Source organism: Pungitius pungitius, chromosome 1, assembly GCF_949316345.1.
Source record: "Pungitius pungitius chromosome 1, fPunPun2.1, whole genome shotgun sequence".
In the NCBI taxonomy this organism is placed as follows: domain Eukaryota; kingdom Metazoa; phylum Chordata; class Actinopteri; order Perciformes; family Gasterosteidae; genus Pungitius; species Pungitius pungitius.
The window spans coordinates 15,424,302-15,442,274 of record NC_084900.1 but is presented as its reverse complement, the minus strand read 5'-3'; the positions used below and the strand labels follow the sequence as shown (position 1 = coordinate 15,442,274).

The window sequence follows — 17,973 nt, the reverse complement described above, 5'->3', positions numbered from 1 at the left end:
GAAATTGAGAGCGTTTCCGACACCAAGCTATTTGGATCTCGAGGAAGGTGTAATTACGACCCACAACAAAACCACCGCAACAAAACCGAAGAAACAGTCCGAAAGCCGGGCGCTGATTCAACCCGGAGCCCCATAATGTTGCGTAATCCCCTCCAGATGTTGATTTATCTCGGCCACGTGAGACCCTCTCTTGCGTTGCACATGTGTGCGACGGTAGGAGTTCGAGTAGGTCGGCAGAGACAATCCGGCACACGGTCACTGCAGCCGGGGTGGAGGCGGCGGATTAGCAGTCGGCAGAGGCTCGGTTTCACTGCGGAGTACGTCCTCCATCTCTTCCAGCCCCCCTTTACACACCAGATCAACGGTTTGGTCCGAGCCTCCCGAAACATCACAAAGTCAAAATGAATCCTACTAAACATGTCATTTCAAACGTTTGGCCCGGGGATGGCCGCGCATGCTCAAATCAGCCCGCCGCACTCGCAGTGGAAAAATGGCTGCCAGTCTGATGGCGATTGGCAATCAAATCAAATTAAATCCAATTAAAATGTCTGGCTGCCACCTAAAGAACAGAACCAGCTTTGTTGTCATAGCAACATTTATTGCAGAGATGAAAAAAATGCAGTATATAAATGTAATAAAATATAATAATTTAAATACACATTTAACATATATACCACAGTATATATATAGACAAAACAATGGATAGTTGGAGCTGTTAAAAGAGAATAAGAACATATTTTTCACCTTGACTTTTTTATTCATGTTTTTGTTCCATTTGGATTTTTGTGCTTTCATGGGAGCGTTTTTTTTCATGTGGGAGTACAATAAAATAAGCATCTTCATTGAAGTGCAGTTCGGGTTGATTTTGCTTTGGAAAATTGATAAAAGGTTTCTGAGTTACTACTTTTATCAACATCAATCGCTCACTGCTTTCAATGCACAACAAAGCCGTAAAAAGCCGAATGCAGACAGGACCGTCCAACAGAACCCTTATTCTTATGATTCAGTCGATTAAACACTATTTCTCATTGATGAAGTTTGTGGGTCTTCTGAAAATCATTCAGCATGCGGCTCCCGAAGTTTTTAACAGACGTGACTGAATGGAGAGCAACCTGTCAATCAATTTGAAGCAATAGGAGTTACTACACATGTAACACGTTTTGCATCGCTTCTTATTGCACATGCATTGACATTTACAAAACTCTTTGTGGGTAACACGAGCTGGAGCGTGATGTATGCAGACTACAAAAGAGAAGAACATGCTGTACTTTGGAGACCCGGGGGCTCTCTTTGCTTCTTACTGGTCATGTGACCGACACGCGCTGGAGGAAGTACTCAGCAGTACGGACACGGCTTTACTTTCCTGTTCCTCTAAAAAATGAGATATGCACATCCTGGGGAACAAATAAACTAAACTAAAGATTATTAAATCACCAACAAAGTAACTTAATTGGTATTGGTAGGAAAATATTGTGAATAATTGCTGGTTTTCTGAAACCTTCTGTAATGATCTTTTGGGTTTTGGACAATAATAGACACCTGGAGACGTCACATTGGCTCTTCAGAGGCCGTTTTGAAAACACAACCGTGAATGATTGATCACGGAAATAATAAGCAGGTTAACCGATGACAAAATACTTGATGCATAGCTACAATTGCAACACAATACGAGATTAAAAAGCACATTTTCCCTGTAAAAACGGAGCAAACCCTCTTTTCGGTGAGGTGAAAACGTCCGATCCGAGTTCACAAATCTAACATTTGATGCCAGTTCTTTGGTTGCTATACTCAGTGTTACAGGCATACGAGGTTTGATGTCCGCCCCAAAGTGACCATAAACATGGCTGCAGTTGGCTGAGTGGAACAAGTCACACCGAAGTCTTACAGCACCTGAGGCTCAAATGATGGCTTGAGTGTGGCGTCATCGCTCCTTCGCTGCCTTTGTTAGCCACGTTTGCCAATCACTCCACCACGAACAAAGCAAACATTCCAGTGTGTGGAGATCAAAGTTTACACGTTCATTTTTTCTGCCTCTCAGGAGTACAGATGGAAAATAGACTTTTGGCTAACCCCCCCAGCGCATTTAGAGAATTATTTTTTATTAATCAGAACTGTCCCCTATCAAATAACCCAATAAAAAAGGTAAATACTGCTGCCTGGACCACAGAGTTAGTAAAGAGACGGTGGATGTGAAGGAAGAGTCAAGGAGCAGAGCATTCATGTCACAAGCTGACAGGCCTTTCAGAGACAAACTCATGCACTCGGTTGCACTGAATCAAGACTGACAAAACCTCCACACTGGGGAAAATATATTACGAAGCCGCCCCGTCCTGTGGATGAGTGTGAGTGTTCTCAAGGACGCACAAAGACCAGACGCATGAAGACCAGACACACAACGTGACGCGATCTTCACAGAGCCGTTTCAACATGGAACTATGGTTTGAAACAGAAAAATCGTTAACCATATAGAGTTCCTGAAGATCTAGAGCCCAAACAAAGGGTTAAACTTGGAACCATCTCTAAAATATTTCACCCAACAATTGCTATTTGTGAAATATTCCACAGAGAACCTTTCTATGGAGGAATAGTCACTAGAACAGTTTACTCAAGTGTGCAGTTACTCAGGTGCAGGTGAATGAATGTCCCGGCCTGGAGGGCAAAAAGTCAGTGGGGACGTAGCCGTAACCGTAGCAGGAAGGACTATTTGATGTACGAAAGGTCTGGATGTTTCATCGGGTTCTACCAGTGACCTCCTGGCCGCACCCCTCAGGAATGCCTGGCATCCAGCCGGCCGCCACGAATCCCTCTAGCGAGATCTAAGGCGACCAAGGGGGGCCCTTTGTCACGGAGATCCGACCCGGCCAGACCAACCTCTCATCGGAGCACCGTAAACCTCCAGACCTTTTGGTCCCCGGGGGGTTTTCTGTTTTAACTAAAAGATAGGAACTCAAAACAACAAGTAGACGGTCTACCGAGTTGTAAAATAAAGTGTCGTTCACACCTTTTTGTGTTTTGTATTTTGGGGCAAAAGGTACAAACCGAAAAAAGCCTCAACTATAAACCAACAAGTATTCTGATAACGTTTCAATGACCCGGGGGACAAAGTCTGCAATTTGACAGCGAAGCACCGTTATCAGACGCTCACTAAAGTAAAGTCAAGGGACAAGAGTATTGACGGCAAAACCTTTCCAACGTGAGCTGGATTCGACCGATGAGGAAAGATAATCGCTGCACCGCTGGGTCAAAGTCAAAATATGTCTGAACGCACTCCCTCTTTGCACTTTAACCCCAAAATGATGCCAAATGATTGAACTACTCATCATTTACGAGCGCCTCTGTCAGCAAAGCCCGAAAGATAGACATGAGACGAAATAAATAAAGCTAATATTCTAAAAGCAACAAACTTACCAGTAACAAATTTTGGACTTTGGACTTGGATTTTAGCGTTTGGTTTGACTGGTTTGAATATTTTTAGGTAAATAACACATCATTCCCTCACAGTTTTAGGATGTTAATTAAAACTCAACACTCATTCCACCTTTCCACCACAGGAATACAGCTGCATTCGGGTGGATTTCTTTCTGAATTCCTTGGCAAGAGCAGCACACCTGTAGGAGGGAAGGGGGGGTGAAGTATAATTAACACAGCGACAACCGGCCCACCCGTACACAGCAGCACAGTGATGCCTCCCGTAATGTGAACCTAGCAGACTGTGGCAATGGGTCAATCTCATCACAACACGCAGGGGGAACTTCCAAAAATAACTACAGCTGTTTGTTGTTTGTTCGCACGCTAGATTTGAGAAATGGTCCCGTCGCAAAATCCTCAGCACACTTTAAAAAAAGAAATGATCAAACAGCTCTATGAGTTGCAAAGAAAGTCCAGACCCAAAGCCTGGCCCCCAAAATGATCATTGTGAATTTAAAACAACAGACATTCTGCTACCAGATGTCAAGCAGGTGCAATTGTTATGGATTCTTTTGAGGAAGACAAGCACCCGTCCAACAAACTCATTTGGGTCAGAGAAAAACAAATATCCCAATATATTTACACCAAATACCTCGATACCAGTATTGCATGGTTGTTGCTTTCAGAAGATATGTACACAATGAGATTTAATGACTGAGAATCAGTGAGTTTAATCTGAAGTAAAAGCACAACACGGCCCTTTTGAATACCAAAATATAGAATGATATCTTAGATGCTGTTTGATATTCCAAATTATTTTCTTGACATTAACTGTTTAAATGGGCTGATTCCTTTCTTTAGAAGCAACTAGCCGAAACATCCCTGGGGGACCAGACAACCTTTACTAAGTAGAACACAAATATTTCATTATAAATCATACTAGAACAACAAATAGACAGACAAATAGATTTCATATTGGGTTAAGTGAGGTACAGTTGTAATTTTGGTACAACATGTGTTGAATTGATTTATTCCCTTCGGCCTGAGGGGCTGAAAAAGTTTCATACGTGGGAAGAACCTGTCAGCAGACCGACAGTTCCAGTGTCTGTAAGAGGCCTATACCGTGACCCACCCCCCGCCCCCGGGTCTGTCCCCGCAAAGGGCCCTCGGTGATGCTGAGGACTGAATGAGGGCATGAGGACTGTCGGAGCTGCTCCACATCAGCCCTGATGTGGACGAGCAACGCGCGCTCCTCCGCCCTACTTCGCGCATCACCATGTTGTTGGATGAGCCCATGCTGGCAATTATGAAACAACTTCCCGTGGGACTCTATGGTGCACGTGTGTTAATCTCTCTCTCACACACACACACACACACACACACACTAGTGGGGACCTTTATCGGATTCTCTTACCTTGACGCACAGTTTTTAACCGGACGGGCCCCCTGCAGCACGTCATCACATTATAAATGTCATAGAGGGGTAATCCGGACACTGGGAGCCCCTCCACCTCCAGGAGCAGCTCCCCCACCCGCAGTCCGCCGTCCCGGTAAACCGCGTCCTCCTCCACCCGCCCGACGTACGGGAACTCTCCGTTCTCCGCTCCGCCGCGGAGACGCACGTTTAGCTCCCCGCGCGCATTGCGCGCCACCAGGCACTGGTTCACTTTGGTGCTCCAGTGGTTCCTCCTCTGGAGCGCTTTGGACATGGTGGACTCGGGTCCCACACGCACTTACACACACGCGCACGCACCGAAACCGCCGCTACTTCCACGGAACGCTGCAAAAACCGGCCGATGCATAGCAAAGTAGTCCCAGCGGGCGTCTGGGTGTCATTTCCTCCCTCCTCCCGAGACGTGCTGCCCGGCCCGGGGGGGTTCTAAAATCCAAAAGGGCTTCGCTTCTTCTGTAGTTTCCGCATGTCTGTGTTCACGCGCTCCAGTCCCTCCAATAGACCCTTCTTCTCAATACTCCTAGAATTCAGCCCCCCTCCGACCCTTTTTTTTCTAGAAAACTTTTCCAGGACGTAAAAACAAACGTTCACCTGTCCCGCGAGCGGCGGCTCCTTTAAACAGGTACCGAGACAAGTTCATCCCGGCTGCTCCTCCTGCCCAGTGGGTGGAGGAATGGTGTTGGAGAGGGCGGGGCGCATGCGTCCAGCTGCTACTGAGGGAAAATCCTCCCGCGACCACACACCTACCCGAGTCCTCCCCGCACGCGCTCCGAAACGGATTAGAGAATCTCCGCGTCTAATCCCCCCCAGAGGCTCCGGTATTTAGACTTAGTTCATAGATAAGTAGTGGAGCGGATCTGGATGAGGTCGCTGGTTTCCCTCCAAACCGACAGCAGCTGTGGGACAGGCAACTCTCTTTTCATGTATTTCTATTCACTTATTCATGTTGGACACGCTTGGAAGTGTGTGTGTTTGAGGTGGGGGGGAGTTAAGAGTGTTCAGTGGTAGGTAACCTGCCACTTACCACTAGATGCCGCCAACGTGCACACGCTGTATATAATGTTTTATATAAATGTTGAATGTAAATGTAAAATGTTCAGTTTACATGTCCGATTGAACCTTACAATATTTACAGTAATGCATGCAGCAAACCACCGAGCGGTGTGAGGGCAAGGAGGGAGGACTTGGAGTTCAGGAAACAAAAATACTTTAATAGTCCAACTTTAAAAGGAAAACTCAAAATCCCCCAAAACTCAAAACCACTCCAACAAAGAAAAGCAAGAAGGGAAAAAAACAAAGGCGACGCAAGGACCTGACAAAACGACAACATACACTAAGAACTGGCCTGGCCTGGCCAGGCAGCGCGTCAGAGGCCGTCTTTGTTTTCACGAGGGACAGTAATTGTCCGTCCAAACCTCCGGAATGCAACGAGTCCACAATCAATGCGCGGCAATCAAACATTAACCAGCGAGTCAATAAAAGACCCTTCAAAGGTACTTCAGGCTCGCTGCTCACACCTGAGGGACTGGAGGTGTTTCTCTCACTGCTCACCTCGCTATTCACTTTGTACAAACTACCTGTCCAATGCATGACATATTTAGCAAATAGTATAAGGAACGTTCCTGGAGAAGTGAGTCACATCGGGACAAATGGCCTAGTTCCAAAACACAACAATATTCTGCTCAGAAAGTTAAAAATCAAAAGCTCAATACAGGCCAAGAGGTCATTTTCATGGTTGCTTATTATTTATTCAGATAAATGGCCACCAGCAAAATGTGAGGCGAGGTAGACAACGCTCGACACTTCTGCAGAAACGGGATTTTAAGTCAATGTGCTGTTGTAATGTGTATTTTATATTGTTGTAAATGAGGATTTCTGAACTTCTGCTTCACAATAACGTATTTTTGGGTAAAGATGTGACCTGCAGCGTGACCTGCAGCGTGACCTGCAGCGGTTTAAAGTAAACATCACCGTGCCAGCCAGGGGAGAGTGTGAGTGTGTGTGTGTGTGTGTGTAGCCCGATGCCTTCACTTACCTTCTTGTGCATGTGAGAGAGATTAGCGCAGTCGAACAGCTGGTCAGTGGAGTTCAGAAAGAATTAGTTCTGTTCCACAAGGAAAAAAAAATACCCACATGCCCCAGCGGGGCATCGCACACATGCTGCAAGTATTTGTTCATAACCTGAGAAGGCTTAGAAACCACTCCAGGTTGTGGAATACAGAGAGATTAACTCAGAGCATTGTGAGTTTGTGTGTCGTGTGAAAACATGACACACAAACTCATGCACACCTGCGAGGGATCAGATGGCTGCAGGGTTTGTTAAATAATGAATCCTCTCAATCCAACTGTCTTTCTTGAGATGCAGAGAAAAATAAATTCAGAATGTGATGCAAAAGAAAATTGCACGAGGGAAAAATAAATTCGAAATGCTGCCTAAGAGTAGAGAGGGGAGGGAGGCAGGGTGAAGAGAAGAAGGATGTGACACCGATTCAAACAAAGCCTCGGGCCAAAATAACGTAGGACCTGCCGGTTGCGAGGATCATCTCGACCCCACATTGAAGTAAGTAGGGCATCGCTGAGGTCTTACGAGGGGGAGAACTCACCATGACAAAGCAAATGGAGGTTGTCAAGCGTGGGATATTTTACTCTGGACCCCCCCCACACACACACACACACACACACACTCCCAGCGTGCTTGGCTGCGGGCATCGGAAAGCAGGCCGTCCTCGTGCACTGGGCCTTCTCCTTCGCTGGCTCTTAACCGCGTCGTGCACAACAGGAGCGGACAGCGAGCAGCGCTGAATTATTCAGGCACGGAGATCAGACTGTAAAAAAAATAAAGAAAAGGCCGAGTCGGTTATCCGTGCAGACTTCCCACAGCGGTGATCTGTGTGCGATTCGCTTTGCATGTCTGCAAACGACCCGCCAGATGTTGTGTGATTGTGTGAAAGTCCGGATTCTCAGGGGATTATCTTGCACTGTGATGGTCTATCACCATTTCCATCGTTTTGTTTTTACAGTATTTCACCGTTTTTACAGTATTTGTTCACAAGCCAACTTCAAAACAACCAAAAGCTGAATCATGGTCAGGGGTTCCCAGAATGCACTTTGGCCTATGCTTTTCTATGCCTATGCTGATCTCTCTCTTTTGTTTACCTGCTCAAACATGACAGGCCGATACCTCGACTTTGAGTGAAAAACAGAATACTTCAGACAGCCAAATATTTCATTACCATCCACAAAATGTGTTTAAAAGACACAAAAAGGGTCCAGGCTGAGCTACACATCAAGTTCTCTCATCCAGAGATGATCAGAGAGAATACCGTAAGCAGACATCTCATTACTTTGCAGAAGATTTTACCTGAAAAACAATCGCCGCTTACAGGTTATTGCGTCACTACTAATTGAATCCCAAACTCCCATTGTTTCCCACTTATGAAGTGTGACGACTTATGAAGAGAGCGAGTACCTTTGTTGGGAAGCGTCACACACAGACACATTCTCTGCCGTCATGGCGACTCACCAGTTGTTCCCTTTACAAACATTCCACTCGACCATCACGGTAGCTCACATCTCCAGTCAGACTGATCAAACATGAAATGGGAGAGATGACCTCAACAGTTTATAGAAAGGTCACAACATTAACATTAAATCAAGTTAGTAACACAACTAAAATCTTGTATGTATAATTCAATTGACAAAGACACATTTTGGATACATTGAAGGTTTCTTTTTCACCAAAATTGAACCATTTCTCGTAGATTTAGATGCACTTTAAAATACTAAATACTAAGACCAAAATAATTCATACTTCCACATTTGCTATTTTAATCCTTCCGTGAAATCTCATGGGCTTTGAATAACAAAATAAAAAAAGGGACATTTGTGCCTTTGAGGTAAACGCGATTCACCTGATGCCGACTGACAGACTCGTAACAGAAGGTGGAGCTGCATTGCATGCGTGGAAGCAATGTGTACGATGTGCTGCATTCAATGTGTTTTATATTTAGAAACCAGAGAGAAGTGAAACTAATTCAAAGTCTCCACAGCTTGACTCGTGAGTTTGTTGCTTTCTCCGAGGCTGAAGCTGCATCTCAGATCGATAGCTGAGATTTCTTGTGTGTTTCATGTGTTCTGAGCGTCATCACACATCAACAGCACCCAGCAGTGACATTAAATCTAATTCTAACATATTGTAACATGATTTATCATTCTACTTAACAGTTCAGTAGCTAACAGTTAGCCTGATCACTCTCACTTAAGTAAACTCATGGAAAAATGTGAGCAAACTTCTGAAGACTCCATTATCTCCAAATGTGTTGATGCTTGACAGGAAGTCCACTTCCACATTGATTATCCATTTCCGGTTTTTGTGAAAAAAGTCTATAATGCTACATGTGGGAAGTGCTGAGCATGGTGAAATGTAAATAAAAGTACTTGTACAACACGTCAGGTGTGGCTTGAGTCAGTAACATTACGCATGTGGACATGTGTTACCTGTAATCTCTAATATTTATTTAATTAAAGAAATTACTTTAGGAAACACTGCTTAGAGCTGCAAGTTTATTGATGCATAAAATGATTAAACATTAAAATATGTTGTCCAATAACAGATAAAATGTGTAATTAAGATTGGACGGGTCCTCGCTACTCCTTGCACGTTGGGGCACTAGCCAGATGGTTAGAAATGTGGTCGAGGACGCCTGTGGTGTTCGCAAGTCAGTGGTGTCCAGGCTTGGATTATAATATGGATTTATAGAGGGTAAGGGTGTCATGAGAATTGAGAAATATGGAGCAGTTTAGATGAAGTCTCGAGTTGAAGCCACTGTTCCATTTGTTCTCTTTTCTTCTTTGCCACGATTTAAGTTTTCATATCGTCTATCATGAACATCGTCAAAGGTGACATTCTTTCTGAGTAGATTGTGATGTCTTTAGTAGAGCAGCAATCAAGAGCCAATGTAAATCTGGATGAGCTGCATAAGAAATACAGTTTGGAGTTTAACACCAGTCATGTGGGAGACTGCAAACAGTGGAAGAAGGTGCTATGGTCAGATGTGACCAAAATGGACCCTGAACCCTAAACTGCCCATCATCTTGAGAACCCCATTGAGCACATGATCCCAACATGGAATTATTGAGGTGCTGGCACCATTTCACTTTTTATATTGGACCTATTCAATGAAAGAGATAAATATTATTAAAAGGAAACAACCAATACTTTCATGTTCATTCCACTTCAGGCAGTGAGTACACATCACCATGGTGTGACTTGGTGATAACCAGGACATTCTGATGTACCAGTCCAAAATAAAAGCCTCTCAAAATACCATATAAATGCCAATTTCCTTCAAAATCTATCACCAGACTACATTTGGTCATTTTCAGATTAGGTTTAAATGAAAACAATTAAAGCAGCGCCCCCTATTCTTCAAAAATAATAATAATAATTCCTTGAAATACAATAGGTTCCTCTACGACTAGTCGTAGGGAAGACCCTAATGAATGCTAAAAGCTTTTTTTTAATCATAAATGAAAGAAAAGATCACTTGATATTAAATAATAATCACCAACGTACTGAAGCTCAAAGACATCAAACTGCTTTTTCTGCTTTTCAAACAAGCCTCCATTCAAAAAAGGAGGAGATAAAATGTACAGTTAAAACTCAAGACCAACATTTGAATAAGTAGATGGAATAATTGGCTCTTTTAAAGACATATGATGTATTTCCTTTAAATTATCTGCTGATTAACTACAAAATATTGTCTCATATCAGGAAAGAAGAAGTTCACACTATAATTACTCAAAAAGACAAAGATGTGGTTTTTCATGTTGTCATCCGTTCCTCTGGTTCTGTTCATGCAGATGTTTTTATCCATCTGAAAAAAGTTTAAAAGATTATTTAGGAATAACAGGTGTAAGTGTTGTGTTTGACCTTCGCTGACTGCTGGTAGTAATACACAAGTACACTCAGATTGTACTACATGGTCTGTTGTACTTGAAGTACCTGCAGCTGTTTCCATCCACATTTTGGTAATCGCTCTCCTCTGGTTTATCATTCGTCCCTGTTAGAAGGATCAGATGAATGCATGAAGAGACACTTTATTCTCCTTTATTAAAGCTCTGCTGGCCTCCAAAAGCATCTCAACTACTGCAGGTTGTTCCCTTATAGAAGTGTTCACATTAGCTATCAATGTCTTTAAGCTCAAACACAGAATCTGTGACATCATCGATACACTTTGTCTTTAATTTAAAGGATGGTCGCCCAGTCACTTGATCATGTGATTCTAGTATTTAACAGCTGTGTGATGAACACGCAGGATGTACTGCACCATGTTCAGGTTCTTCAGAGCCTCTGAGTGTTTCATAGACACAAGAACCACCTGCAGAGCAGTGAGGATAAAGACGAGGTCATATCAATAATTTGAACCACTTTGTAGGAATTATATAATCTTCTCAAACAGATAACCAGAAATGGAAATGTTAGCATTAAAGTTAAGAAGACAATATTAAATAAATCAGGATTAAAGCTGACCAGGAAGAAGAGAAGCGTAATGTCCGTCTTTAGTTTCACTCTGGTTTATCACGTGGTCTGTAGCTGGGCTCCGATTGGTCCTCTGAGACCTTGTGGGTCCAAAACATGAAGTGAATACAGAAGATTTAATGAGGAACATGTAAAGTCCTGCTGCCATGTTCAGAGTGAGAAGAGAGGCTTGTACCAACCTGCTGAGGCTTGAAGCTGAAGAAAAAAGTTTCACATTGATCATTAATTAGTGTGTGTAATAATATCTGTGACTTTGACTTATTTCAGTGAAATCAGTCTCATATCAGAAGGAAAAGATCTCACCTTTTGACTTTCTGTAGCAACACAGAAACAGCAGCAGGAAAATAATCAGTAAAACTCCAGAAACCAGACAAACAACCAACAGCACGAGAAACACAGAGCGTGGTGCTGCTTCTTCAGGATCTACACACAAGTACACAAAAAAACCATGAAGAGATACACAAGTAATAATAATACATTTTATTTATAACGCACTCTTCATCAACAGATCTCAGAGTGTCAGAGCCAGAAAAACACACTTAAAACAAAATAAAAGCTGGTAAAAACATAGGTACTAATGTGTTGTAGTACTAAACAAGTACTTCAACACATACACTCAATTACACACACTATTCACCTTTCACTGATGCTCAGGTTACATTTTAATATTAAACAGGAACATTTTTAAAACTATATTGTCTCAAAAACAAATAGTTTATTTTAAGATAACTTCTAATTCAGTGATACCTTTTCTAACTCAGACTAACACATGTTACTAAACTTGTACTCACATTTCATTGACAACCAGCTGTCTGCTGAGGTCAAAGTCTCCAAACCTTGAGGTGATTTCCTTCCTCTACATTTATAAAAGCCTTCATCTGACTTAGTAACTGCAGAGATAAGCAGCTCCCCTCTCACAGCATTTGGGAGGAGTTTGTCATTTTTATAGAAATCCACATTATAAAGAAGGTTTTCTGTCCTCAACTTGCAGCCAAGAGTGACCGAATGTCCCTCAGTCACAGGACGGACAGGACTCACCAGGATGACATCACCACCTGTAAAGAGACCAGAGGACAGGAAGTCAAACAAGCTGATGTGTCACAAGGATCGGGCTGGCGCAGGTTGCAGGGAGGACTCAAACGCAGGAGTTCCAGACGTGCTCTTTATTCCAAAACACAAGACTCACTAAACAGAAGAACGTGCACCAACGGAAACTGACGTAGACAATGACGCGACAAGGGACAACAGGCACACAGGGCTTAAATACACAAGGGAGGTGCAGGTGATTGGACACAAGTGGAGACAATCACGCTAATCACAAGACAAGGCAGGAAGTGAAGTTAACCCAGGACCACAAGGAACATGAAACTTCAAACTAAAACAGGAAGAGGGACCAAACCGTGACATGATGTCCAATGACCAGAAGACATTTATAGTTTACATTTGTTATTCACATTCATACAGCAGCTGAGCGAATGGCTGCATTTCATGGATGAAAGAGACGGTCCTTTGGTGACGTACATGCTCACAGTAACATTTTTAATTAATGCTCAATATGTGGGAGACAAATGTCCACTTAGTGGCAGTGAGCTACATAATGGTCTAAAAGGGAAAAACTGAGGCAGATAGCTCTACAGCTCCTCTGGTTTAAAGTCAATGGTGGACGTCTATGGTCATAAAGAGGAAAGTAAACCACAAAGACATGTTGGATAATACAGAGAAAAGATACTGCCACAAAATAAAAATGTTAAATTGTTTGTTGAAATAAATATTGATTTAAACTCATCATAAAGCCACATTAAAAATGTCAGCACTCTGTAATAAGATGTGTAAATACTTTAGATATAAAAACCTTTAAATTAATATAAACTCACTGTGTATAGTGATGTTGGCTGCATTGCTGAACTGTGTTTCAGACTCACACCAGTACACTCCACTAATCGCCCAAGTGTCGTTGTTGCATGTGGATCCAGTAATTTCTCCCCAGATAGAACAGGATGACACACGGCCATTTTCATCAGCCTTCATCACTCTCCACTCAGTAGAGGTTCCCTCACAGCTCAGTGACAGTGACTCTGTGCTGAAGTGCTGCAGTCTGTGAGGACTCACTGTGAGAGACGCTGCTGGATTCACACCTGAAGACACATCATTAGGAGACACACACAGGACAAACAATTTCAACACAAAAAGGACATTTATTCCCTTGTGCAAGAATATAAAAGTCTGAACAAACTCACCTCCAGACCAGACAAACTTCACATCACTATACAGGGTGTAAAACACAGGATCTCCTCTTCCAGCCCTGCACACATATCCTGCTGTGTGGGTCTGTCCATGAATAATGTAGGAACCCTGTTCAGTCCCAGTGGTGCTACCAGGTAGAAGATCATAGGTGTAGTAGGGGTAGTAGTAGGTTGACAGATCTGGAACAGCCTTATACCAGAAGAACCTCCATCCTGCAGACGGAGGTTCAACAGTGCAGGTTAGAGTCACTGAGTCTACAGGACTCGTCCATGATGGGGACACCGTGAAGACAGGCTGAGGGACATCTGTTGGAAAGAGGTTTCACAGAAAAAAGACGTGTTATGATGAGTCCTTGGTGGATTACTTTCACTGCTGATGTCCTCCATCTTTTTATCTGTCTTCAACTGTGTTAAACAGGTGTTTGAGCGAATAGCTGCATTTCATGGATGAAAGAGACAGCCCTTTGGTGACGTACATCCTCACAGTTACATCTTTAATGGCACTTAGTGGCAGTGAGCTACAGACTGGTCTAAAAGTGTCAAAATGAGGCAGATAACTCTACAGCTCCTCCTGGTTTAAAGTCAATGGTGGATGTCTATGGTCATGAAGAAGAAAGTAAACCACAAAGACATGTTGGATAATACAGAGAAAAGATACTGCAACAAACTAAGAAAGTTGAGTCGTTTGTTAAAATAAATATTGAATTAAAATATAAAACCGTTAAATGAATTTAAACTCACTGTGTATAGTGATGTTTGCTGCATTGCTGAACTGTGTTTCAGACTCACACCAGTACACTCCACTACTCGCTGTAGTGTCGTTGTTGCATATGGATCCATTCATTTCTCCCCAGTAAGGACAGGATGACACGTCACCATCTTCATCAGCCTTCTTCACTCTCCACTCAGTAGAGGTTCCCTCACAGCTTAGTGACAGTGACTCTGTGCTGAAGTGCTGCAGTCTGTGAGGACTCACTGTGAGAGACGCTGCTGGATTCACACCTGAAGACACATCATTAGGAGACACACACAGGACAAACAATGTCAACACAAAAGGGACATTTATTGCCTTGTGCAAAAATTTTAAAAGTCTGAACAAACTCACCTCCAGACCAGACAAACTTCACATCACTATACTGAGTGTAAAACACAGGATCTCCTCTTCCAGCTCTGCACACATATCCTGCTGTGTGTGTCTGTCCATGAATAATGTAGGAAACCTGTTCGGTCCCAGTGGTGCTACCAGGTAGAAGATCATAGGTGTAGTAGTAGGTTGACAGATCTGGAACAGCCTTATACCAGAAGAACCTCCATCCTCCAGACGGAGGTTCAACACTGCAGGTCAGAGTCACTGAGTCTCCAGGACTCGTCCATGATGGGGACACCGTGAAGACAGGCTGAGGGACATCTGTTGGAAGGCGGTTTCACAGAATAAAGACGTGTTATGATGAGTCCTTGGTGGATTACTTTCACTGCTGATGTCCTCCATCTTTTTATTGTCTTCAACTGTGTTAAACGGGTGTTTGAGCAAATAGCTGCATTTCATGGATGAAAGAGACGGCCCTTTGGTGACGTACATGCTCACAGTTACATCTTTAATTAATGCTCAATATGTGGGAGACAAATGTCCACTTAGTGGCAGTGAGCTACAGAATGGTCTAAAGGGTCAAAATGAGGCAGATAACTCTACAGTTCCTCTTGGTTTAAAGTCAATGGTGGATGTCTATGATCATAAAGAGGAAAGTAAACATTCGCTCATTCCCCCCCCCCCTCCCTGGCCTCCTCCGTTCTATCGGCTCTCCCCTCAACCGACTCTTTCGCACTTTTGCATCCGAACGTTGCCGCAGAGACTCTCCTAACAACTCTGTCCTCCTCTCTCGACTCGTTGTGTCTGCTTACGACTCGGCGGGCTGGCAGATCCCCTCCAGCTCCGTGGTTGTCTGAACCGGTGAATGCTACGAGAGCCACTCTGCGAGCATCCAAAAGGAAATGGCGTAAATACAAACAACCTGATGACCTGCATGCGTTTCAGTCGCTTCTCTCCTCTTTTTCTGCCTCCATCTCCGCTGCAAAAAGCGCTTTCTACCAATCCAGAATTGAGTCCTCATTTTCCAACCCCAAAAAACTATTTTCTATCTTCACTAACCTCCTCGAACCCCCCAGTCCTCCTCCCCCCTCCACCCTTCTTCCAGGAGAGTTTGTCTCCTACTTAACCAAAAAAATAGCTGACATACGCTCCTCCTTCTCCAACCCACCTCCATCCAACTATATCCCACAGACTTCGCCTCAATCGCCCTCACTTCCCTGTTTCACACCCCTGTCTCCTAACAAAGTTCTTACCTTGGTAACCTCTGCCCATCCCACCACCTGCCCCCTCGACCCCATTCCATCCCACATTCTACAGTCGATTGCCCCCGATCTTCTTCCTTTTCTCACCTGTCTCATTAACAATGCTCTGTTATCTGGCTGTTTCCCCAACACTCTGAAGGAGGCAAGAGTTAACCCACTCCTGAAGAAACCCACCCTCAACCCTTCTGAAGAAAACAACTACAGACCGGTATCTCTTCTTCCCTTCCTGTCCAAAACCATTGAACGAGCCATCTTTAACCAACTCTCCTCCTATCTCCATCGTAACAACCTCCTTGACCCCCACCAGTCAGGCTTCAAGGCAGGCCATTCCACAGAGACTGCTCTCCTCGCTGTCTCGGAGCAACTCCACGCTGCTAGAGCCGCCTCTCTCTCCTCCGTCCTCATCCTTCTGGACCTTTCTGCAGCATTCGACACAGTAAACCACCAGATCCTTATCTCTGACCTTCAGGAACTTGGTGTCACAGGTTCCACGCTCTCTCTTCTCTCATCCTACCTTGATGGTCGCACCTACCGGGTAACTTAGAGAGGATCGGTGTCGGAACCTTGTCCTCTTACTACTGAAGTTCCTCAGGGCTCCGTCCTGGGTCCCCTCCTCTTCTCAATTTACACCAACTCTCTTGGCTCCGTCATTCGCTCGCATGGTTTCTCCTACCACAGCTATGCCGACGACACCCAACTAATTCTCTTCTTCCCCGACTCGGACACTCAGGTGGCGGCTCGGATCTCTGCATGTCTGACTGACATCTCCAAGTGGATGTCCGCTCATCACCTGAAGATCAACCCCGACAAGACCGAACTACAGTTTCTTCCCTGGAAAAAACTCTCCCACTCAGGACCTGACTGTTAACTTCGGCGACTCCGTTTTAACGCCCACTCAGAATGCCAGGAACCTCGGCGTGACACTTGACTCCCAACACTCCCTGACTGCCAACATCACAGCGACAACTCGATCCTGTAGATACACGCTCTACAACATCAGGAGAATACGACCCCTTCTCACTCAGAAGGCGGCACAGGTACTGATTCAGGCTCTTGTCATCTCCCGCCTTGACTACTGTAACTCTCTACTGGCAGGTCTCCCTGCTACCGCCATTGGACCACTGCAGCTCATCCAGAATGCAGCAGCTCGACTGGTCTTCAACCTTCCGAAATACTCCCACACCACACCACTTCTCCGTTCTCTTCATTGGTTACCAGTGGCTGCCCGCATCCAGTTCAAAACATTGGTACTGACGTATCATGCTGTGAATGGATCGGGACCAATTTACATCCAGGACATGGTGAAACATCCCAACCCGCACACTCCGATCTGCATCTGCCAAGCTGCTTGTTCCTCCCTCACTGAGAGAAAAGCACTCTTCGCTGTCCTGGCTCCCCGATGGTGGAATGAGCTCTCTGATGACATCAGGACCGCAGAGAGCCTCTACATCTTCCGTCGAAAACTCAAGACACACCTCTTTATGTCACCAGGGGGACATTGTGGTTTAATTATTGGTTATATTTCAGCATGGTTTTGGTTTTATGTATGGCATGTTTTTATAAACATTTTAGCATGTTTTGTTTTTATAACATTTTAGCATGTTTTGTTTTATTACATTTTAGCATGGTTTGTTTTATTACATTTTTACTTATAAAACCAATGTTTAGTCAACTACATGCACCTGGAGGGACTAATCAACTACAGAGCCCTGGCCAACCATATTTCACTAGGAGAAAGGACCTCCCCTCTCCAATCACCCCAGCTGCTATAAGGACACCAAGCACGGCAGAGAGACGATGAGTAGAGAGACCACGAGCAGAGAGGCCACGGGAAGGAGAAGCCACAGGAAGGAGAAGCCACAGGAAGGAGAAGCCACAGTGGAGTGAAGCAGTGGAGGACGACAAGGCAGCGGACGAGCAGGCAGGGTGCATACAAGGACGAGACGGATTGGGCACCTCACTGGCAACCGGAAACTCAG

At 44.3% G+C, this 17,973-nt stretch overlaps 2 protein-coding genes across 16 annotated transcripts in view; both read right to left on the bottom strand.

Moving 5' to 3' along the window:
* The window catches only part of LOC119221946 (membrane-associated guanylate kinase, WW and PDZ domain-containing protein 1-like), a 60,059-nt gene extending 54,410 nt beyond the window's left edge, over window positions 1-5,649 (bottom strand). For 6 of the 15 annotated variants that reach the window (XM_037478173.2, XM_062562475.1, XM_037478176.2 and 3 more), the window contains exon 1: window positions 4,823-5,538. In XM_037478173.2, the coding sequence (XP_037334070.2) occupies window positions 4,823-5,117 (295 nt within the window). In that variant the 5' untranslated portion in view covers window positions 5,118-5,538. Of the gene's footprint in view, window positions 1-4,822 lie in introns of all 15 variants that reach the window. The other 9 variants (XM_037478174.2, XM_037478178.2, XM_037478179.2 and 6 more) reach the window with 5 other exon arrangements.
* A 7,384-nt stretch (window positions 5,650-13,033) lies between these two features.
* LOC134133372 (uncharacterized) lies at window positions 13,034-14,643 on the bottom strand. The gene is made up of 4 exons (XM_062566367.1): window positions 14,387-14,643; window positions 13,640-13,951; window positions 13,299-13,537; window positions 13,034-13,069 (listed from the first exon to the last, which is right to left on the bottom strand). Exons 1-4 carry the CDS (start codon window positions 14,487-14,489, stop codon window positions 13,034-13,036), a joined length of 690 nt encoding a protein of 229 aa, XP_062422351.1. The 5' UTR covers window positions 14,490-14,643.
* Window positions 14,644-17,973: the final 3,330 nt, after the last annotated feature.

Coding starts and splice junctions, on each gene's coding strand:
- LOC134133372 (XM_062566367.1), bottom strand. CDS start 14,489: ATGAATGGATCCATATGCAACAACGACACTACAGCGAGTAGTGGAGTG. Junction 13,538..13,639: donor GAAGTTTGTCTGGTCTGGAG/GTGAGTTTGTTC, acceptor ATGTGTCTTCAG/GTGTGAATCCAGCAGCGTCT. Junction 13,070..13,298: donor CTGAAACACAGTTCAGCAAT/GCAGCCAACATC, acceptor TTATGACCATAG/ACGTCCACCATTGACTTTAA.